Raw genomic sequence first — 23,738 nt, forward strand, 5'->3', positions numbered from 1 at the left:
AAGAAATAGTGGCATAAATATTAACTGATGAACAAAATTTTCTGATCCAGTATAGAGCCAGGTAGGCACTGACATATATCCTAATCATTTTTATTTATTTTGACTAGTGGTGGCTTTCCAGGTTCATAGCTCAGAGTCTTCCTTGATCTTTCCTCATAAACGGAGATGCGCTTGGAACTTTATAAATTAAAGCTGATGGTCTCCAGCATTTGTACTGCAATTCACACATGGCTACCAGAACTAGGCTGCAAAAAATCCAGATGCTGACTAAATGGCAGTTATTTATTGATATTTGGAGCTTGCTGTGTTTGGTTGTTTTCTTGCAGATGTTTCATTACCAAACTAGATAATATCAGCGATTTTTTATGTTTACACCCCACTGCAATCCCATAAAATTCTTGGCAGTTCTACAGGAATACATGAATAATTAAAAGATCTGTAGACCAAATAAAATAATGAAAAAAAATTAATGAAATCAAGCATTAAGTTCCAAAAAAGTTCCATTTCCAACTTGGATTCCTGGGCTCCATCAACCCTAGCTCTCATTGCCTGGAATAATGAAATATAGAAAAACCTGTTAGTCCAACTCTTACTATCCAGATCAATGGTCATAGTGAACCGCCCTGTAGCTGGCCCTTTAAATCACAAGCCAGTTGTATATGCCTGGGGGACCTGCTTAACCTTCTCAATGTGGAGGATGCCTCAGGTAAGGCTGGGAATAGTGATGTTTAGCTATGGTTATAATTATGTTAGGATTTCTAAAAACTGTGTTATAGGTAGAACTTTCTCTCTTCTCTTGGTTTCTTTCATAAAGTTTTAATCCTGGAATTGACTTGTGGCCTTCTAGTCTCTCTCAATTTGGTTGAACTACAGATTCTCCTGCTTCTTATAATTTAGCCAGACCTGGGATAGGGCAAGGCTCTCCCCTTCAATCCATAGTTGGTTCCCCAGGGGGTTGGTGGGAAAGAGAGAAATGGATTTATAGCCATGTTTGTCTAGACAACAGGAAAGGGATCTAGTTTTCCAGTTGCCACACATCCCAAGGTAAGATGTGTACATCAGAACCAAAGGGCTTCAGACAGTGGTTGGTTTGATCCTGTAGGGTGCCTTGCCCCTTATTAGAGAGCCAAAGGCTAAAATGCCTGAAGGCTACCACTGATAAACAGGAGCTGTCATGTTTTGACACCTAGTCAAACATAAAAGTTGCTGATCAAAATCCAAATACACTTTTTTTGGCTGCAGTAGCATACCATCAAAAATACCTGCCTCTTTTATGAAGCACCTTTTAAGTTGGTATGAAAATTACTTCTGGCTGAGAAATGAAAATTTGTGAGATCAAGGAATGAAGCACCATAGCAGAAGAGGCTATTGGCGAAGATTAAGCAGCATAATCAAGAAAGGACAGAAAATTGTCATTCTTGTTTTAGTTCATGCATAATCTGAAATAATTTTGAAGAGCAATATGAAGGAGTGTTCATTAAGTCTGTTGTCTTTCTAATGAAGGTTGAAGATAGTCAGTCATAGGTGGCAGGGAAGAACCAAAGCAACACATTTCATTCTAGATGGTGGAGCAAATTTTGAATATTTTTCCTACTTCTTAAGCAATTTTTTCTACTGTTTCCTCACCCATCCACCCTTCATTTTTTTGCTAATGGCATGTAAAAATGTTCAAACCATTTCTAAAGCTTCAGTAATGGGCTAGATTGATTAGACCATAAATTCAAAGGATTCAAATTTAGAACTTTTACACATTTGCTTTTTTTATTAAAACAAATAAAATTATTCATTTTATTTTATATTTATTATTCATTTTATATATATATATTTATTTATTATTGGATACATGATATGAATACATGGATACATGATGGATACATGATATGAAGACTTAGCTTCCTTGAGAAAAGAAAGCTAAGGAAAACAGAAGAAATGGACAACCTTCAACAAGCTGAATGGATTAAATTGCTGCAGTTATGGGGATACTATTGGGAAATCTAAAGGGCCATGTTGTGAACAGATCATCATGGAAAAATCTAAGAGGTAATACTAACATGGTAACATATAATTTATCAATCTATCAGTTATGATAGAAGGCCCCAAACCTGGACACGAGTCAGATTTCTATGCAGGTAGTCCTCAACTTATGACCACAATTCAGCCCAAAATTTGTGTTGCTAAGTGATGCACTTGTTAAGTAAAATTTGCTTCCGTTTATGGCCTTGTGTAGTGAATCACTGTGGTTGTTAAGTTAGTAACATGGTTGTTAAGTGAATCTAGCTTTTTCATTGACTTTGCTTTTCAGAACCTTGAGACACTGCAACTTGCCACAAATATAAATCAGTTTACAAGTGTCTAAATTTTCATCATGTGACCATAGGGATGCTGTGACGGTCCTAAGTGAGAAAAATGGTCACAAGTCATTTTTTTCAGGGCAATGGTAACTTTGAATGGTCACTAAATGACCTTTTGTAAGTCAAGAACTACCTGCATATTTCCAAGAAACTGGTTTGAAGACTTACCTATAATGACATTATCTTTTTAAAAAAAAAATAGTAATATTTAGTATAGAATAACCATTTTCTTCTCTTACTTAATTAAAAATAATTTAAGTTAAGTTCATTATAATTTATTAAATTGATCTCCACACTGGACCTTAAAATTATCTAAACAATTCTTCAATGTGATTCCCCATTTCTGGAAGCCTTTTAGGCCTTTCTTTTCTTTTGTAATTACACTGACAGCAATGCAAATCATGCTGATAGAGACATAAACTAGAATGTCAACTGTAAAATCTTCCATTCAAGATTACATGCTTATTAGTTGTGGAGTCGTTAAACTTTGATTAAACCAAGTTGGGTGATATTTTCTCAAAGATAACATAAAATTTGCAGAAGGCTATTTCCGGTATTTATGAACCTTTCAATTTTTATTTTTTAATCCTAATAAAATTCATTATTAGTTCCCTCCATGGTCTAATTGGAAGGCTTCTCGGAGAATAACAGGGAGATGAAGCAATGTTGACTTAGGAACAAAGGTTGTGTTTTGCCATGAAGTGAGAGTAGAGCTTGGTAAGGACAACACTTATTCCACCCACCCACGACCAGTTATAATAATTGGACCAAATACAGACTAATTTAATCTCTGCTCTGATGTTAACCTCAGCTCATGGTTGACAATAGACGTCTGTAGATACTTGGGTTTGTTTTTTTTTATTAGAGTTGAACCTGATGCCTTAAAGACTCTTCCCAATTTAGCTTGGTGTTTAACATATCTGTAGGTGGAGTATCACATCTTTCAGTTTCAGGCCTTGCTTTGAACAGGAAGGACATTGTAATAGATGATTCTATGAGTTAAACTCAGGTCATGTCAAAGGTGGCGTAGTTCTAAATTTTCTAAACCCAGGATTTCAAGTCTGGTGGCATAAGGTATTTTGTTGTATTTGGAGGAGTGGAGAACTCTTCTTGTAAAATATTTCTGGACACGTTCAATTGTATTGATGTCAGAAATGTGGTAAGGGTTCCAGACAGTTGAGCTGTATTCAAGAATTGGTCTAGCAAATGTTTTATATGCTCTGGTTAGTAGTGTAGTGTTTTTGGAGAAGAAGCTGTACAAGATTAGGTTTACAACTTTTAAGGCCTTTTTTGCAATGTAGTTTTGGATAAGAATTTGGTGGGTCATGCAAAATATTTTGAAAAAAAAGATAAAGTTAACACCCCAATTGTTTTTACTGGGTTTTTACTGGGTATAATTTCAGATTGTACGATAATAGAGAATAAATTGATTTTAAATTTAATATCAGCAGCCAGACTATTGGTAGTGCAATATTGGAAGAAGGAACATCTGCCTACGATTGAAGAATGAATATTAAAAGTTGCAAATTTAGCAGAGATGGCAAAAATTTCAGCATATTTGAAAGACTGTTCACAAGAAAGATACACAGTAGAATGGAGAAGATGGATTGACTATATTCAAAATAAATATCAGACCAAGAAATATCAAATAGCTTTTGAATGAACAGACTGCAAGAATTCTCTTTATGTAAAGGAGAGTTAAGATCCTAGGGGAGGAGAGAGTTTATGGATAGTTAGCATAAGTTTAGCTTATGATTGTTAGATGTTTGTTATACCCTGTATTTTGCTCTGGGAAGTCTGGGGTGGGGGGTTTGGGAAAAGGGGGGAGGGGAGTTTGGGGGAATTTGGGGGAGTGGGGAGGGGGAAGGAGGGGAGATATTTGTTAAAATTTTGTAAAACTTTTTAATTAAAAAAAACAACTCCAAGATGTTTAATAGGGTGGGGGTCATCAGTAAGGTAATGTCCATCAAGCTTGTACTTAGTGTTTAGGTTCTTTTTTCCAATATGTAAGACTGAGCATTTGCTGGTTGAGATTTGGAGTTGCCAAGTTTTAGACCATTCAGATACAAAGTCAAGGTCTTTTTGGAGGATAGCTGCATTGTTGGTGGTGTTAAATAGTTTGACATCATCAGCAAAGAGAACACAATTACTTGTAATATGGTCACAGAGATCATTAATGTATAATATAAAGAGTCTTGGTCCAAGAATTGTATTTTTTGAATTGAATGATTGCATTAAAATCTTGAAAAGATTGTGTTTTTTAGGTTGATTTCCATATGAATTCACAAAAATTGTTTGCATTCAAAGAATCTTCCTAAAAGGCACCACAACAACAACAAAAAAACACTACTTAAAGTGAAAGGGGGCTGTAGAAGTTTACCTTGTGCTGCATTTGGCCCACAAGTCTTTATGTCGAGAAATATTTGTCATTGCCAATTTGATAAGAATGCAAGTAAACTTCCTGAGCAAGCATTTTATATGATTTGCTTGAAGCTTTTTAGGCAATCTTAGATGTACAGGTAGTCCTCAACTTACGACCACAATTATGTTGCTAAGTGATAAATTGATTAAGTTTTGCTCTATTTTACAATTTTTTTTGTCACAATTGTTAAGTGAATCACTGCAATTATTAAATTAGTAAGAGAGTTGTTAATTGAATCTGGTTTCTCCATTAGCTTTGCTTGTCAGAAGGTTGCAAAATGTGATTGCATGACCCTTGGACACTGGAAATGTCCTAAATGTGAGTCAATTGTCAAGGGTCTGAATGTAAATCACATGACCATGGGGAAAAATTGTCATAACTCACTTTTTTTCAGTGAGGTTGTAACTTTGAATGGTCACTAAGTGAACTGTTGTAAATGAAGGACTATCTGTAATAGCAGATCGAGTTCTGGGATCTGAGGCAATTGTCTCCAAAAAGCCAGAGTTAGCTAGAGATGGCATTTAATGGACACAAAATTGCTCTATAAGCAATTACCCAGACAATTTCTAAAGGAAACCTCCAAACAATTTATCGTCCCAGACAATCCCTTCTAGTCCATAATGTAGTCAATGGCACAATAATGTCCTAATAATGACATTAGAAATCTGGAATCCATACTAAGCATGGAAAATGTCAATCACCCAGAGTCTGAATTGGGAGCTTCTGACATCAGGCAATAGGAGTGCCCTTGCACATAAAAAGCAAAGCAGAAATGCTTGTTCAAACACAATTATAAACAACATAATGGTTTAGCGTTGTGTGTGAACTAAGTTACTTTGGTAATTAGAAATGAGAACAACAGGGATGCCAACCCCAGATCTTATCACTAATTGATTCTGCAGTCTGAGAACCAAGTAAGTCAGGCACTTCCCTCCCATCAAATTCCCTGCTTTGGAAATTTAAGCTCTTTCTTTTTTCCCACCTTCTGATCCCCATAATCTTCAGATTGATGTTTATAAAATACTGCAGTTCATAAATGAGGAATATCTTAAAACTGGAATAACTACAAGGAAGTGACCAAACAAAGATGGGGAGGGATGAAATTAAAGTGAAACATCTGAAACATGATCGATTGTTAACATATATTGCGTACTATCTCTTTTCTGGTGACATGCCTCAAATGTTCTACCTCATGTTTTAATAATTCTTTCGCTCCATAGAGTATATTTTGGTTATTTTCATATTCAGCCAAAATCGACAGTAGAAACAGATGTGTTATGTTTCTTTTTAAAAAACTTTTTTAGAAACTTCTGTGATCCCAGCAAATTACTTCATACCCTTTATGCAAGTTATTTAAATAACCATATTTTTTATATAGGGTTAACTGGAACATCTCAACCAGGATTGTATCAGCAGCTTCCTTGCTGGCTTGGCTGGCTCAGTGTAATGGCTGCCAAGTTTCTTGGCCAGCAGAACCTGCCGGTTATGCCCACAGAGCTAGTCCTTTATTTTAAAAAAATTATTGTATTTTAATATAGTTGATATATATTTAAATATATATATATATCAACTATATTAAATATTTTAAAGTTCAGTTTGATTCTCCTTGTTTCTAAAAGATATATCTGCCCATGCCATCACTAAAATGAGTATTCTAACAATATTCGTAAGCGTTCCTTCATAATTTCTCAGGTAATCTTTAGTTTTTTCTCATGAGATAAATATTATATCAAATTGTTTATCGTAAAGTATTCTCTTTCTCATCTTGATCTTCTGAGTGAGAGGCAAGTGTTTTCACCTCTGCTGACCTAGTGGTGAAGATGCTAGCCTCCCACTTGAAAGGTTGAGAGTTCAATCCTAGGCAGTGGCAGATGTTTATCGGGTGCAAAAAGAAAATATCTGCAATGAACTCGTAGGCAATGTGTAGGCATCAGGAAGGGCTTCTGGCCAGTAACTGCTCAGCTCCATCTAGTCGCCCCAACTCTACCCCAAATCAAGGAATTAAAGGATCGTAAAAAGAAAAAAAAGTATTCTCTTTCTCCAATTTCAACTTTCATCCAAAATGAGTAAACAGCAAAATACTAGATTCTTGAACATAAATTTGAACTTTTTAGTAGATGGAATAGGCAACCGGTATAGATAAGAAAGGAAAAGCCCATCTTGACTCCATAATGAAGAAAATGCAGTGCTGAATCCAACAAGTAAATATCAGATTAAACTGGTTATTCTCCTGTTATTAGTTTTAGATTATAAAAACAACCCAGTTACCCATCTTCTTAACAAACAATTAAAATATACATTGAAGGAAATCATATGAATTATACCATTAAGACATAGTACATTTCTATAAATAGAGCTTTTCTTTTTTCTTTGAGGATACAGCTTTATATTATGTTAGGAAGTCTTCTTTAGTGTAATATACATTAAATATTATCTACTGTATAAAGCAGCTTATGATGGTTATAAATATGCTTCCAACATATCTTTTGTAAACATTAGCAAATAAATTTATCACTAAACGCATCACTTGCAACTATACCAGCATAACAAAATCATAATAGCAAGCACACTGGGGGAAACTAATTTTTTGGAGGGGAGAGGGATACAGGGAGACTTTAACTATTCCTTTCCCACCTACAACCTCAATGAGAGTTCCCCTTCTCATGCAACTGCAAATGTAACACTCTTCCCACCCACCTCCCAACCCCAAGGCCAATAGCAATATGTGTGTTGTGGATCAGAACTGCAGTCCTGGCTATGGAGATAAAATGTGATCCTTCCTTCATATCTCCTATTAAATAAATAAATCTTGACATAACTGCAAATGCCACCTTCAGTGTCATTTGTACTTTGGCCCAGAATTGTGATTTCCAAACTATGGTTAGCAATGTGTTCGTGTTTGCTGAAGGACACATTTAGGTATTGGAATGAACATTAGGTACATTCCAGGACCTAAAGGAAAGGTATAGTTTCTATATTGATCTTTTGAAACCTCCCCTCTGGGTCAAAGGCCAGACATAATGATGATTCTTCAAATGCCTGGTGCAACTCACTCACTTGACTGGTCACATTCTAGATACATGTCTGGCTTAAATCCAGAGCACCTTACCTGGTTTCATTCTCTTTTGGTATTACTGCTGCTCCATAGCCAAAAACTTTCTTGTCAGGAATGACAGGAGCCACCTCAGCCATGCCAGATAAACCTGGGGCATTTCGAGCTTTCCCTTCCACAAAGACAGGAGTCCCTGGATCTTTCTTGAGAGACTGTCGACCGGGGGATGACCTATCAAGGTGAATGGTGTGCGGTGAGACTTGGTGTGTATGGATGTCTATCATTCGGATGTCAGCCACTCGGTGAGGAGAGGCAGGAGGTGTTTTGGAACTCAAAGTTGGCAAAAGACTCTCAGGATACTTCCTTGATTTCTGTCGATAGAGTGATTGCTCCACAAGTTCTGCTTGCACAGGAGGAGTGCAGTAAGTGCCTGAAGACCTCATTGTGCTACGATGGTAAGCAATGATGTGATCAGGTACATCAAGGGAATGTCCTGTATGTGAACTCGCAATGCTCATCCTGCCCTCATGGAACAAATAGGGATCAGCATACAGCCCCTCATTTCGGAAAAGAGTAAGGGTCTTGTTGCCCATGTCTTCATCTGGTTTCACATCCCTCCTTTCCAAGATGGCACTTGGGCTCGGTGAGATGGACCGTGGTCCAGGTATGTTAGAAAGCCTATCTCGAGGAATGGTTGCATTGCCAGGGCCACTGACTGGCCTAACACTATATGGGATCCGAGATGGAGAAGTGGGCATTGAATGTGGCACTGCCATAGGAGGAGGGGAGGTTGGAAGTGCATGAGGAGGATGTGAAATAGATCCTGGCCGAGAAGTATTTGGGAAGATTTCTCTCTGCATCTGCAAGATAAAGAAACTGATTTAGAAAGGTTTTTGTTCTTGTTTGGTCAATAGACAGTGATGATACAAGATCATTATCACCATCATTATCCAACTTTCATTAGCTGCGCAATAGTAAGAGCACTCAAGAAAACCGATGCAAAATATCAACAGTACTGAAGACCCTTTCCCAAAGAGACATAGTTTATTTTTACATCTACAAAGTAATGCATTAATACAGCTACATTACTTGAATTTCAAATAGCCATTTGTTGCCATTCAGAGATCAAAACGGCACATTTTAGGTAACTTCCCCAAGAATAAGTCATCTGTTACATTGTGTGTACTTTAAGAGACAAGAGAGACACGAAAGAAAGGTGGGGATTCTTTTGATTTTTAAATCAGATTTGTTGCTGGCAATCCTTATGATTTATATTGATATATTGCCCATCAATTGTGTTGTAAATGTTGTACCTTGATGAACGTATCTTTTCTTTTATGTACACTGAGAGCATATGCACCAAGACAAATTCCTTGTGTGTCCAATCACACTTGGCCAATAAAAAAAAAAAGCAAAACCATTTAGGAAATATCAGCTGACGGAACAAGAATTTCCTTCTGGAGTAAGTTTTCAGCAGAATAAGTCACTTCAATACCTGATGACTTCTAGGCATGTATTGAAGGTCTGGGTTCATACCAGGTCAATTTAACTCACTAACCTCTTCCAGCTATCATGCATTCATGTGATAGTCCAATAGCATCCTATTAAAATTTCACACTTCTTTGAGAAGAAGTTCTGTGCCTTCTATTATTTTTGGATATTTGTATGTGTGGTTTACAAATATTATTGACACGTTTTATTTAATAAGAATAGAATTAGATTCTATACGCACAATGCTCTGGTGTTAAATGCCCATAATATCCATTTCACTGGAGTATGATGCATGCTGCATGGTGATCTTACTTAGCAAAACAACTTTCCACAACACAGAGAGAGGATGTTCCCCGCTGGGTAGCAATCACAAGATTCCTCGCACTGTTACCCAAACACAGAATTGCAACCTCTTCCTTCCCCATTCATAAGTTTGTTTTTATCCTGATGTCAATTCCCAGGCCAGACTATACAATTACAGTTCCTATTAAACTCTTTTCCACAGCCAGAGCCTATAAAGGATACTTCTGGCCAAAGGTCAAAGTGAAGTTGTGTAGCTTTAAGCACTGGTAGGTTAATACTGCAGCAACTACAAAAATAAGCAAGAAATAAGGTGTGGTAGCAGGACATGAAGTACTATGTCAAACAAACATCAAGCAGTACAATCAAGCTTCTCAAGTCAATTGTGGTGTGAATATAAGCATTTCAGGCTTTCCCATAAATCATACTATGCAGACCCATCTATATACTGCAAGTACACTCATAAAGGCTCCATGGCCAATCCTAACTCCTTCAAAAGTGCCAATATAAGGGTCATATTATTATCTTCATCGGCTTTCAACTGTTTATTTCTCCTTAGGTCTACCTTTTTAAAAACAATGCATTTATTTAAAAAAAAATCAACAACAAAAACCAATACCTCCAAATTAATTAGGTTCGTGAACACAGAAAATGAGAGCATTTCAAGGATAGCCCACCTATATTGAATTCACTCTTCCCTGACTTACATGCAGTTTTTGACCAGTCTGTTAAATCCTCTTTGCATTGAATGGTGCTCTGCCTTTTACTGATTGAACTAAAATGTTACTTTGATTCACATAAACTTCCAGCAAACTTTTGGATTATCAGTTATGATACCTACCTGTAGTAACCAGTCTTGCCAAAGTGTATTGTGTGTTATCTGCAACACATCTGCTAGGAAGCCGAGGTCAGTTTGGATGTCCTTACTTTTAACATAATACACAGCTATACCCAATTATACAGTGAATTATTAACTACTGGCCAGGCAGAAAATTGTTCCTCTAAGAAGTTCATCTTGTAGAAAATAGTAGTCTTCTGATGACCAATAGATCCCAATTCTACCCAGATGAATATTCATCTTGGCATAATTGGCCAGAGCCCCTGCACATATAAGCATGCACAAAGTTCAAACACCTTCCCATTTCTCTTTTGTGTTATACATGTATTCTATAATACATCTTTAAAGTATTTCATTTACTGCAGTTTACATATTTCGATTATTAAATTGCCATATGTGTATCCCTTATCTCCTCAGAGGTTTATTTTCAAAATATATACCTGTATTTCACATCAGTTTTTATATTTCTTTAACACATATGTATTTAGCAACTCTACCAAACTTATTATTTCAGAAGAAAATACAATCACACCAATTTGCAACAACTTAATTATATACTGAAAACTAAGCAAATGTACAATCTCTCCTATCAATTGTCTTTAAAAAAGCAGTAATATATATATTATTGTTGTGAGTAGCCTTCTATTAATTATAGATCTACACATATGCAACCTTGTATTCTTTTGAAGCACAGACCTTTTAGATCAACTTTTCTCAATAACTTTTTATTAGCTCCTTCTGTTACTAAATTTTGTTGAAGAAATATAGACAAAACAGCATATCCAAACTGCCAGGAAAGAAAGAAAGAAAAAGAAATCCACTTACTTTAAACTAAGCAAGTCTTTCTGATAGACCAATCACTAAACTGTACCCCACATGTTGCAATGCTTTGCTTTTCAATCCATAAAGTCTCAGTTTAGAGAGACAAACGTTCCTGCATTCATCTTCTTGAGAATGGTTGGTATCAAAAAAGACTTGTCATATTGTTCTGAAGAGTGCTCTGCTTCTCCTTCAAATGGTACTGCACCAGTAGCCCAAAGTACTTTTCTCCCACAATAAACATCTCAGTTTCTCCTCCTCTTGCAAATTAGTCACTAAATAACACCCTTTGGCATGTCATCCAGTCAGAAGCCCTGCAACATTCGAGACTGCACATTGGCTCCCTGAGTAAAGCACGCACATGAAAAGCACAGAACATGGCAATTTGTAAAGAATACAGTCTTCCAAAGGGGGGGGGAGGGAGAGGAAGGAAATAAACCACCACAAGACAGTTTCATCTCTGTTTCTTTCTCTCTCTTTAGAAATCCATAAGAAGTGTCCTTACAATAATTGCACAACAAAAACGTTTCCAAATGTTTACATTTCAATAAACTCAAACAGCTAACAAAATTCAGTCCGTTTCAAAAAAGAAAGCTAAATACGCCTGCTTCATCTGCAGCCCATATAGATGAACAGGGGGAAAAAACCCTGCCCTTTTAACTGCACTAGGAGAAATCAGAGACCTGTCTACTAATTAACTTGTTACCTTAACTGCTTTGCCTGGTTGAACTTTGGGAGTCACCATAAATCAACAGGACTCCTATCTGCAGAACGTTATACATGCAGTTGGATTGGGTTGCTGTAGAAGAGGTAGAAAACAATGAAAGCACGAACTGTGTCACCTTCTTGATTATTTTTGGTACTAATGAAGACAAAGATACTTGCTTTAGGTCTACTTTCTCATCCCAGAGCCCTCCAGATCAGCAGATTTCATCTTTCCTAGCCTGTGGGGGCATGGGTTATGAGTTGGGGGCTATGGCAATTATAATTCCATAGGAGAAAGTTGCTGTAATGGGAGACACACCCACTAGCAAGCACATTTGGATGTCAATTGGTCACACACTGTGGTTAGTTAGTGTAATTATGTAATACATTTTACAGACTTTACAGACTAGACTTACAACAGTTCATTTAGTGACCGTTCAAAGTTACATCACTGAAAAAAGGGACTTTTTTTAGAATAGAATTCTTTATTGACCAAGTGTGATTGGACACATAAGAAATTTGTCTTGGCCCATACGCTCTTAATGTACATAAATACATACATTAGTGAAGAATCATAAGGTACCTCACTTAATGATAGTCATAGGGAACAAATAAGCAATCAAATCATATTAGGAAACAGTCAATATAAATCATAAGGATACAAGCAACAAGGTTACAGTCATACAGTCATAAGTGGGAGGAGATGAGTGATAGGAACGATGAGAAGATTAATAGTAATGCAGACTTAATAACTAATTTAACAGTGTTGAGGGAATTATTTGTTTAGCAGAGTGATGGTGTTTGGGGAAAAACTGTTCTTGTGTCTAGTTGTTCTGGTGTGCAGTGCTCTATAGCGTCATTTTGAGAGTTGAAACAGTTTATGTCCAGGATACAAGGGGTCTGTAAATATTTTCACAGATCTCTTTTTGACTTGTGCAGTATACAGGTCCTCAATGGAAGGCAGGTTGGTAGTAATTGTTTTTTCTGCATTTCTAATTATCCTCTGAAGTCTGTGTCTGTCTTGTTGGGTTGCAGAACCAAACCAGACAGTCATAGAGGTGCAGATGACAGACTTAATAATTCCTCTGTAGAACTGTATCAGCAGCTCCTTGGGCAGTTTGAGCTTTCTGAGTTGGCGCAGAAAGAACATTCTTTGTTGTGCTTTTTTGATGATGTTTTTGATGTTAGGTGTCCATTTTAGGTCTTGAGATATGGTAGAACTTATAAATTTGAAGGTCTCTACTACTGATACTGTGTTGTCTAGTCTTGTTAGAGATGGTCGTATGGAAGGGTTTCTCCTAAACTCCACCACCATTTCTACGGTTTTGAGTGTGTTCTGTTCCAGATTGTTCTAGTCGTACCACAAGGCTAGTTGTTCAACCTCCCGTCTGTATGTGAATTCATCATTGTCTCAAATGAGACCGATCACTGTTGTGTTATCTGTGAACTTCAGTAATTTAACAGATGGATTGTTTGAGATACAGTCATTGGTTTATACAGAGGAGAGAGCACACTGCCTTGTGAGGCCCCTGTGCTAATTGTACAGGTATCTGATGTGATTCTGCTTAGCTTCACCTGCTGCTTCCTGTCTGTTAGGAAGCTTATGATCCACTTACAAGTGTGTTCAGGTACCGCTAGCTGGTTTAGCTTAGTTAGAAGAATGTCTGGAATGATGGTATTGAATGCTGAACTAAAGTCTACAAAGAGGACCCTTGCAAAGATCTTTGGAGATTCAGATTGTTGTAGGATGTAGTGCAGAGCCAAATTAACAGCATCGTCTGTTGATCTATTTGCTCAGTACGCAAATTGCAGGAAGTCTAACAGCAGATCCATGATGGTTTTCAAGTGGGACAGCACTAGTCTTTCAAAGGTTTTCATAACTAGATGTTAGAGCAACTGGTCTGTAGTCATTCAGTTCCTTGATAGTGGAAACTTATGGTGATGGTAAAAATTTATGAACATTTTTCACACTTATGACCATTGTGGCATCCACACAGTCATTTGATCAAAATGTGAGCTGGAAACTGGCTCACATTTATGACAGTTGCAGTGTCCCACAGTCAAGTGTCTACTTTTTTCTGACCTGACAAGTAAAGTCAATGGGGAAGCCAGATTCACTCAATAGCCATGTCACTAATTTAACAACCGCAGTGATTCCCTTAACAACTGGGGCGAGAAAGATTGTAAAATAGGCAAAACTAACTTAACTGTCTTGCTTACCAACAGAAATTTTGGGCTCAATTATGGTTGTAAGTTGAGGACTACCTGTAGTCTCTCTCTGTATGTATATGAGTGTGCCTACATACATGCATGCTGGCTGGGAAATTCTGGAAGTTGAAGTCCACCCATCCTAAAGATGCCACCGTTGGGAAACATTGAACTAGAAGCCTAGCATTCCTTCCTACACTGCCCCCCGTAACAATAACAGTAAAATAGGATCTGACTGAGAATTACTCTCAGTCCTATTCCAACACCTTAACCATTACACCTTGATGACTTCTGTATTTTTTCTCATTGATACCCTTAATTTTCCTGGATTATTTTTATAGTTTTCCTTTAATCACTACAGGGTTTTAATCCAAACAGGGCTAAAAAACGTTAACTAGTTTAAAAGATGATTACCAGTAATCAGAAGAATAATTCCTCATGCACACAAAAAGATCTCTAGACTCCAACAGGCACATGTAGGTCACAACAGAGAGACCAATGCTTTTCTTCAGATGAGGTAACAGCACAACCCTAAAATTGTGCTCTAGGAAAAGAGAAAGCTTGGCTTCAATCTATAAAGGAGAATGGGAGATTAAGTGGCTCAGCTAAAGTGAGAAAGAACCAGTGGTGCAATTCTACTGGTTCAGACTGGTTCGGATAAACTGTTAGTTCTGACTTTTAGCCGTGAGTGAAATGGTTCTCTTTTTCTTTGAAGTGGGCCTGCCCACCCCTGCATTATATTCACCTATATTTCTGCTTCTGAAGCCCAGCTGATGGGGTGACAGAACGGATTGCTGCTCCTCAGCTGTTTTCCTTGCTCTCAGCAATGTGGAAGTTCAATTTTCTGCAAACTGTGCATGCACATGAACGCAGCGAAGTGCATTCTCAGTGAACCGGTTGTTAAATCGGTAGGATCCGATCACTGGAAAGAACCCACCAGTGCCTATCTTAGTTTCAGTTACAGCATCAAACTATTGTGTATTTATGCATGAAGCAAAGGTAAAACTTTTAACTAGGCTGGCAAGGAAGTCATCCAATATTTGGAGGCAAATATAAAATCTTTCTGTAAATTTTCAACAGACAGATTTACATCATATATTCCTTTTGTCTTCCTTTATTTGGGGAGGGCATCCATTTTTGTTCTTACCAAAACCCTGTGAGAGAAGTCCTGTTCCAAAAAATCTCAGAGTGAATGTCATGGCCTAGTAGGAATTTGAATTTGGGTCTCCCAGGTATCAGTCCAACTCTGAAATAAGTCTCCTAAGTATTTTTTGCCGCTCATGCTTGTAGCACTGATTAGGATTCATTTAGTCTCTTAACTAGAGGAACTGGAGAGCAGATTCAGTCAATATGTCAAACTTCAATTTTTACAGGAAAAAGGAACACCAGGCAGATCAGCAACACTTTCCTATTGCTGTAATGTAGAGGAAGAGGCCAACGACTTCTTGCTTTTCTTAAAATAATGTAACTTCCATCTAAGTGTGTAAATTACCTTTTCACTGCCCCCAAACTGCAGAAATCTCTACAATCTCAACTAGATATGTCATTAGATATTGGTGCTCTTTCACAATTATGTGTGTGTGTGTGTGTGTGTGTGTGTGTGTGTGTATACACACACACTCAATATAAATATAAATATAAATATATATTGTGATTGAGAGTCCTTTAAAGGTGTTACAGCCCTCATGGTTTCTTTGGGTCATGAAGGGGTAACCTTTGAGCTAACATGTTTATTTATTTATTTATTTTTCATATTTTTATACCGCCCTTCTCCGAGGACTCAGGGCGGTGTACAGCATAAATAAAACATAAATATCGAAAAATTAAAATACAATATTCAACTAAAAACCTGATTCAATAAGCTGCATGTTAAAATTACTAAATAAAAAGTTAATAAATAAATTAACATTGACCCCTTAAAAACCCACTAACTGCCAGATGAGTGTCTCCAAATCTAACCTCTGCGTAAATATGTCAGACTTCATTATTGGTTTGAGTCACTAAGAGATTTTTCTCTGACTTCTATGGTTGCTCCAAATGCCTCTTCCCCAATATCAACTAGACAGACGAATCTGTGTGTGTGCCATGTTGTGCAGGGGTATGATTGGGACAACTGCAGTTATAATAAACTATTCTGCACCATCAGAACATTGGCTTCTTTCTATCCCCTGGCAAGGATATCCAGATTATTTCTCTGCTTGCTCAGTTAGTATTTTGCCAACTCCAAAAAACACCATATGTATTTGCATGTAATGTGTTGCCTGTGATCATCTGTATTTAGCCCTTCCGAGGAAGAACTATGCCTGTTTAAATGTCTGCAGCATGATTCTAAAATACATGAATATGAGCAGCTCTCTTAATGTCCATGAGAACATCATGGTCACTATTCTTCATAAAAGTATAAGCATTTATTTAGAAAATGCATACAGCCTATACATATGTGAACTCTGAATGGCTAACAAAAAATAGTCATAATACAACAACATAGGCACAGAAAAATGTGCTGTTACGTGCTATACCTATGTTGGGATCATCTACTATTCTTCTTACCAGCCTGGGATAGAAATGTGTAATTGAGCATCATCAACATTACTAGTGGTACAACACGGCTTATAGAGGACCTCAGCTGGGGGTCATATAGAAATTAAATAGGGAAAAAAGTGGTGAGCCCTTGGATATGCCACATAGAACAGATCTAGGGCTTCATAGCTCTCTACTGACACTAACTGGAACCAACTACTCTACACTCACTAAACAGGTCCAGAATGATATACTGCTGGTATCAAAAGTGATTGAGAGATCCAGAAGGGCAAAGAGGGAGACACCATCATAATCTCAAACCCTCCAAAGATCATTTAAATATGCAACTAATGCTGGCTTGGCATTGCAAACTGGCCTGAATCCTGACAGAAAAAGGTCTAAAAATCCACTTTCTCCATCTTCAAATTGTGGTTGAGAAATGCAGTCTGTCCTATAAGCCTAAGCTCAATCATCTTCACAAGTAAAATGCAAAATGCTTCCAGAAATTAATAGAATTCTTTATACAAATATTGCAATTTGGCCATAATTAAATTTAGACCCATCTCTTGAAATGTTATGATTTTGGGGAGCGGGGGAATGGGGCTGATAAACTACTCAATTCAGAAAACTGGAAAATATGGAACTGATTTATAATATTAGTTTTGAATATACATTCATCTCCTCTCTTCCAAATAAATGCCTATATAAATTGGCTTTGTTCCTGCAACTTATTCATTCTTTTCTCACTGCACAATCATAGCTAGTCCAATGCACCCAATATCTTCAAGAATAATTGGGTGTCTTATTAAAATGTAAGAGTATGAACTGCACACAAATATAGAATAAACACTGCAACATCATGAAAACATTTCCTAAAAGATTCACTGGTTGAATACGTAATGGCTTTGATGAAAGTACTAAGCAACTCAGAAAGACTATTTTCTCCTGAGGGAGGGAGGGAGTTATTCAGAATCAATGGAAGCACAGTATTCAAAAAAATACCATGATTACTGAAAATGGTGAGAGCCTGAAGGGTCTCCATTTGGGGCCAATCACTGTCAGGTTGAATAAAGGCTATTAACTCAATGTGAAGCACACTTTAACTGGTCTTAGGTGCCTTAAGGCCAATAAGAATGGAAATTCAACCCTGCCATTCAGAATTATATTCATGCAATTTCTAGAATGAAATCATGTTGCATTCATCTGCTTTAAGCTTCTGTTTGGATAACAGCTATATACATAATGCATGAGTTGATCACTGTCATGGTTGCAATTTAATCTCATCATTCCAATAATATATATAAACTGCTCGAGCATCATTTCCCTTTTTAATTACTTTATCAGAAGCCCTCAAGCTCTGACTATCATGCCCTGCAATATCTAAAGCATAATTAATTGCTATTAACTAGTTTTGTATACACTAAAAGTTTTTCCCCCTCCAGCCTGAGACACATTTTCAGAGTAGAAATAAAAGGGACTAGTCAGAAGAACAGACTGTCTAATCAGAGAATAGGAAATACAAATGGGATTTAAACTTGAACAAAACTTCACATGGTTGCCTGTCCTAACTCTCTATTCTCACATTAGGGCTATGCTATACTTTGGATCCACAGATGAACTTTGGAGTAAATACATGTGTTGTGTCTGTCAGAAACTTCATTAAATGGTTTCATCATCTCCAGAGCAAATCTGTGATAAAGAGGCATGAACAACAACCAATGTGACACCCTATTCCAACACACTTTGTAGCACTCTATTGGGGTCCTTTAACTAAAACACCCATTTGCCCTGGGCTATCATGTCAGTCCAGATGACATACTCTTTTTCAGAAGGTGGCAAGAGGAATGGCATAGCACATCTACCTGTTAAACAAAGTAATTTTTGGTCTTTGGACCCAAGGAGCATAACTCAATTTCACAAACACCTTCAGTAGTCAGATATCTAATGAAGACTGGAATTATCCACCAGCCTTCCCATCTCTTAACTCTTCTGAATCTAGAGTAAAATGCACCCAATGTTAATCCAGACTCTTTAAATTGTTTTCAGATTTATATTTAGAAATCAAGACTCTATAAGCATGGCTAGATTTAGAAATCCAGAGTTTGCAAAAAGTTGCAATCAACCAGCACATGCCTTTCTGACCAATATCTAAGCTCTGGGAATTGTTAACCAATCAGGGTTCATTGGTTTGTGAACATCATGTCCTTCACCCATTCTGCTCAAATCAATGCCTAAAAACACAAGCAAATAATAGAAAATAACTTGCTTGGCTTCACTGCCATTTTGTACTGTTTTCCAATCTCCCAGTGGGGTTAGTAGTAGCAGTTTTGCCTTTCGTTTCTTCATCTATGAGTTTTATTGTTCCTGTTGTTTTTGTTACATTAACGATAGAGAAAGAAAATTTTCAAGTAATATGAAATCTGAATTAATTAATTCCATGTGCAACCATCATACAATTTTCAGGCAAAGAATAGAACAGGGATTTATTTGTAGTAATTCTCTTCGTAACCTAGCTTACACTGTCCTGTTGTGTTTAAATTCACTCCATATTGATACTTTACCCGTTTGCTGATTTTGTTTTACCTTTATATTTAATTTCCTCTTTTTTTTAAACTTTACCCTCCTTTATTCTTGCAAGGAAGAGAAACTAGAGACGGAATCATTGTTCTGATTTTGAAATTAATCGTATTACATTAAAGACTACATATCAAGACATATGAGGATTAAAATATGGCCTAAACACCTTGAAGCTACTCTACTGCGATGTACTTTATATGTGGCTGCCCTTTGAAAACTTTTTGGAAGCCTCAGTTGTCCATGTACATCAAAATTTGCTGATACTTTGGGACTTGCATCATCAGCTGTTAATTAACTTCATAGTACCATTCAATACCTTAAGTCAACCAACACAAAACAGAAGCTGGTCAATTACAGGATTTAAAGACTTTTCTGTTGTGCTACAAACTTTCTATCACAAGCCGGGAATAAGATTTTATTTAAATTTTATCAAAGACAGAAGGAAGGATATAATAAGAATAAATATACATATGTGGTGCAAGAAAACAAAGCAAATAAGTGAAACAACAGTGTATACTATTAAAACTAGCATACTTGGATAAAAATGTTATAGATAGTAAATTTAAAAACAGGAAGTGAATATTCACATATTAATTTGACAATATAAACATAAATCTTTCTATAAAATTTAACAAGCTTAAGTATTATAGGCAAGAATAATTAAATACAAGTAATAACCATTATTATTATTATTATAAGGGACACGATGGCTCAGGGGCTAGGATATTGAGCTTGTCGATCGAAAGGTCGGCAGCTCAGCGGTTCGAATCCCTAGTGCTGCTGTGTAACGGAGTGAGCTCCCATTACTTGTCCCAGCTTCTGCCAACCTAGCAGTTTCGAAAGCACGTAAAAATGCAAGTAGAAAAAAGAGGGACCACCTTTGGTGGGAAGGTAACAGTGTTACGTGTGCCTTTGGCATTGAGTCATGCCAGCCACATGACCATGGAGACAGTGCTGGCTCTTCGGCTTTGAAACGGAGATGAGCACTGCCCCCTAGAGTCGGCAATGACTAGCACGTATGTGCGAGGGGAACCTTTACCTTTATTAATAACCATTATTAATGTAAATCTGAGACCAACATTCATTGCAGGAACTGGATAAGCAATTAGATAAGTTCAGTTGGGAGCAACTGAAAGCAAGCAGATTCACAGCCTTAAGAGTTGTGCTGTACTGCCCAGGATTGGAGCCACAAAATCCCATAAGCTAAGAGTCCAAATATAGGGTAAGGACGAAGAGTGACAGGAATGCAAGTCTAGAATTGTTGGGTTGTTTCTAACAGAAGGGCAAGGCCCTATAGATTGCTTTTATATAGCTTCAATGTTGATGTGAATTGATTGTTGCTCTCTCATTTCACACCATCACACAGATTTCCTTTGCTCACTGTTTTGTAGCTGATGGGTGTTCTTGGGTGAGGCGCCTTGCCAAGCTTTGACCCCTCATGATCCGAATCAAATTTCAACTGCCCAGTCTGTCTCTTCTGGAATGGCAGCAGGTGTTTGACTGCTAGTTCTGCAGACTCTCAATCTGTTAGATCTTCTCTTTCAGCTTAAGACAAGACCATAAACATCCAAGATGCTAGTAGTCACCTTTAAAGCCTTTCATGGCTCAGGATCTGGGTACCTAGGAAAATTCTCCATACTGAATTTGTTGACCAAATATGAATAGGGAAAAAAAGGTAAAGGTAAAGGTTCTCTTTGCACATATGTTGTTCCCACTCTAGGGGGTGGTGCTCATCTCTGTTTCAAAGCTGAAGAGCCAGGGCTGTCTGAAAATGTCTCCGTGGTCATGTGGCCAGCATGATTAAATGACAAAGGCACACGGCATGCTGTTACCTTCCCACCAAAGGTGGTCCCTATTTTTCTACTTGTATTTTTACATGTTTTCGAACTTCTAGGCTGGCAGAAGCTGGGACAAGTAACGGGAGCTCACCCTGTTACGCGGCACTAGGGATTCAAACTGCTAAACTGCCGACCTTTCAATCGACAAGCTCAGCATCTTAGCCACTGAGCCACCGCATCCCTAGAAAAAAAAAAGGGTTGGCTAAAGATCCATTTCTTGAAGAAAATCCAGCTATAGAGGCTCATGCATCTAGAGATATGGAGATTTAGCTTACTCTAGGGAGCAGTGCCTACATGATATATTGGTTGATGTTAGATGTTTTTCATTCTATATTTTAACACTCTGTAAGTTGCTTAGAGTTTATAGGAATTTAGCAACACAGAAACTTGAAGTAAATAAATAAAAACTGTTGAAACACATTTAAATATTTTTTCTTTTGCTTTCTATCTTTATAAAGCAAGTCAGTAGCAATTTGCTCAATGAAAAATTCTCTCTGTAGTGTGAAACACTGTCACCCCTTTCTTTTCTCTGATTGTAGGAGGAAAAGAGTAGTCTGGAGAAAAATCCCCCATTGAGACAGTCATTTATGATACAAAACTAGCTTACTGAATGGTTTCAGAATTAGATGAAGTGTTGAGTGCTGCTTTGTTCTGAACACCTTGGAGAGACGAACAAAATAAAAGCAGTAATAGTGGATCATGAATTACCACCTTCTCTTAAAAAGAACCAGCACTGCGGTAGATGCCATTGTTATTCATGTCTCTTTGAAAGAAGAAATCCCATACTGTTCAGCAGGGAAATGAAATACTAAAAATTGATACAGCACCTGAACCTGACATTCCATTCAGTGTTGGGTAAGTAGAGGGATTAAAAATTCTACAAATTGCTAAAGCATCCGGATCTCTCCTGCAAGGTTTTTGTGCAGTTGTAACTCATTCCTTAGTAGAGTGCACACTAAATATGTAGATCTATCTGATCTGGCAACAAAACTTTAGGCCAGTGTTTTTCAACAGTTATGTTTGGAAGAGGTGAGGGTTATTCTATTGATGATAGAAGATCAGGGTTCTTTTTTCCTATCTTTGCTTCATTCTTTTGGATTCTGAATACAGTAATGTTACCTAGTCTTTGCCTCCTGAATCTGTGGCCATTAGGAAGTTGTAGCCACTATGTATTTGAGGGCACTTCCCCCTGGATAAAGAATGAATTACCTCTGCCAGGATAGTGAATAGGCACTGGATGTCATTCCATGAAGTAAAGCCAAATCACATGACACATTTATTTTAGATGTGTGATGCTATTAATGTAGTACTTGGCCCAGGGAGAAGAGAAATTTGTGTGCTACTGAACTGAAAGCTGTGCATGAATTAATAGTAAAACATTCCAAACATAACCTGCTTAATAAAACTTACACTGATCAAATAAGCTTGATTTCAGAAAACAAAATCTCAGCAAAATCTTAGCTAACTTAAGAAAAGCCATTAGCTGGGAAAAGCTAGAATGAAGCACAAGTTGTATCTAATCAGAAAAATATGGTGATAGAAAGCCTGAAAAGAGAAGGTGGAATGAAGAAAAAAAGCATGAGAAAAAAGCATTGACTGAAGCTATATTCAAATTTCAACCAGAGTATGGAGATAGCTGCCACTGTGTAGGTGTGTTCCTAACTACCGTATTTTTCAGTGTATAAGACACACCTTTTTACCCCGCAAAAGAGGGTGAAAATCTGAGGGCATCCCCTGCCCTTCGGAGGTTATCTGCCTCTGTGTGTCACATTTTCTGGTGGTTTCAGGTGGCGGGGATCCTCACATTAGGGTGCTGCTTGGAACTGGCCTAAAATTCCTGCTGCTGCATTTTTCTGAGGACACGCAGCTCTGCGAATTTCATCGGGGAGGAAAACGCAATGCATGGAGGCGATGCTCGTGTGAAGCGGGCACTTCTGCGCGAGAGGTGTAAGGCTAGGTGGCTCGCCGCCCGGCCTTCCCCTTCTCCAGACTACCCAGGCTGAGGGCATTCAGCTTCTGCTCCTAGCCTGGGGGGGACGGATCTGGCCAGGAGGAAAGAGAAAGTGAGATTGTGGAAAAGGAGGAGGAGGAGGGCGTGCGGCTCTGCAAATTACTTCAGGGAATTGAGGAAAAAAACATCGGAAAATGCCATGCATGGAGGCAATGCCCTTTTTCCTCCCGGACTGCCCGAAGCAATTCGCAATGCTGCGCACCCTCCTCCTCCTTTTCTGCAGTCTCACTTTCTCTTTCCTCCTGGCCAGATCCGCCTCCCGGGCCAGGAGCAGAAGCCGACTGCAGAAAACGAGGAGGAGGGTGCACGGCTTTGAGAATTGCTTCAGGCAATCGGGGAGGAAAAAGAACGTTGCTTCCATTCATTGCGTTTTCTGGTGTTTTCCTCCTCAATTCCCCAAAGCAATTTGCAGAGCTGTGCGCCCTCCTCCTCCTTTTCCACAGTCTCTCTTTCTCTTTCTTCCTGGCCAGATCCGCCTCCTAGGCTAGGAGCAGAACCTGACTGCCCTCAGCCTGGGTCATCTGGAGAAGGGGCAGGCCGGGTGGCGAGCCACCTAGCCTTATACTTCCCATGCAGAAGTGCCCGCTTCGCAAGAGCATTGCTTCC

General features: G+C 37.9%; 1 protein-coding gene across 20 annotated transcripts in view; it reads right to left on the reverse strand.

Annotated features, from left to right (window-relative positions):
- The window catches only part of KIAA1217 (KIAA1217 ortholog), a 221,920-nt gene that overhangs the window by 39,014 nt on the left and 159,168 nt on the right, over positions 1–23,738 (reverse strand). For 19 of the 20 annotated variants that reach the window (XM_058184027.1, XM_058184046.1, XM_058184034.1 and 16 more), the window contains one exon: positions 7,883–8,685. In XM_058184027.1, the coding sequence (XP_058040010.1) occupies positions 7,883–8,685 (803 nt within the window). Of the gene's footprint in view, positions 1–7,882; positions 8,686–11,279; positions 11,488–23,738 lie in introns of those variants that run through there. The other variant, XM_058184040.1, reaches the window with a different exon arrangement.

The sequence above is a fragment of the Ahaetulla prasina genome, chromosome 4 (genome assembly GCF_028640845.1).
Source record: "Ahaetulla prasina isolate Xishuangbanna chromosome 4, ASM2864084v1, whole genome shotgun sequence".
NCBI lineage: Eukaryota > Metazoa > Chordata > Lepidosauria > Squamata > Colubridae > Ahaetulla > Ahaetulla prasina.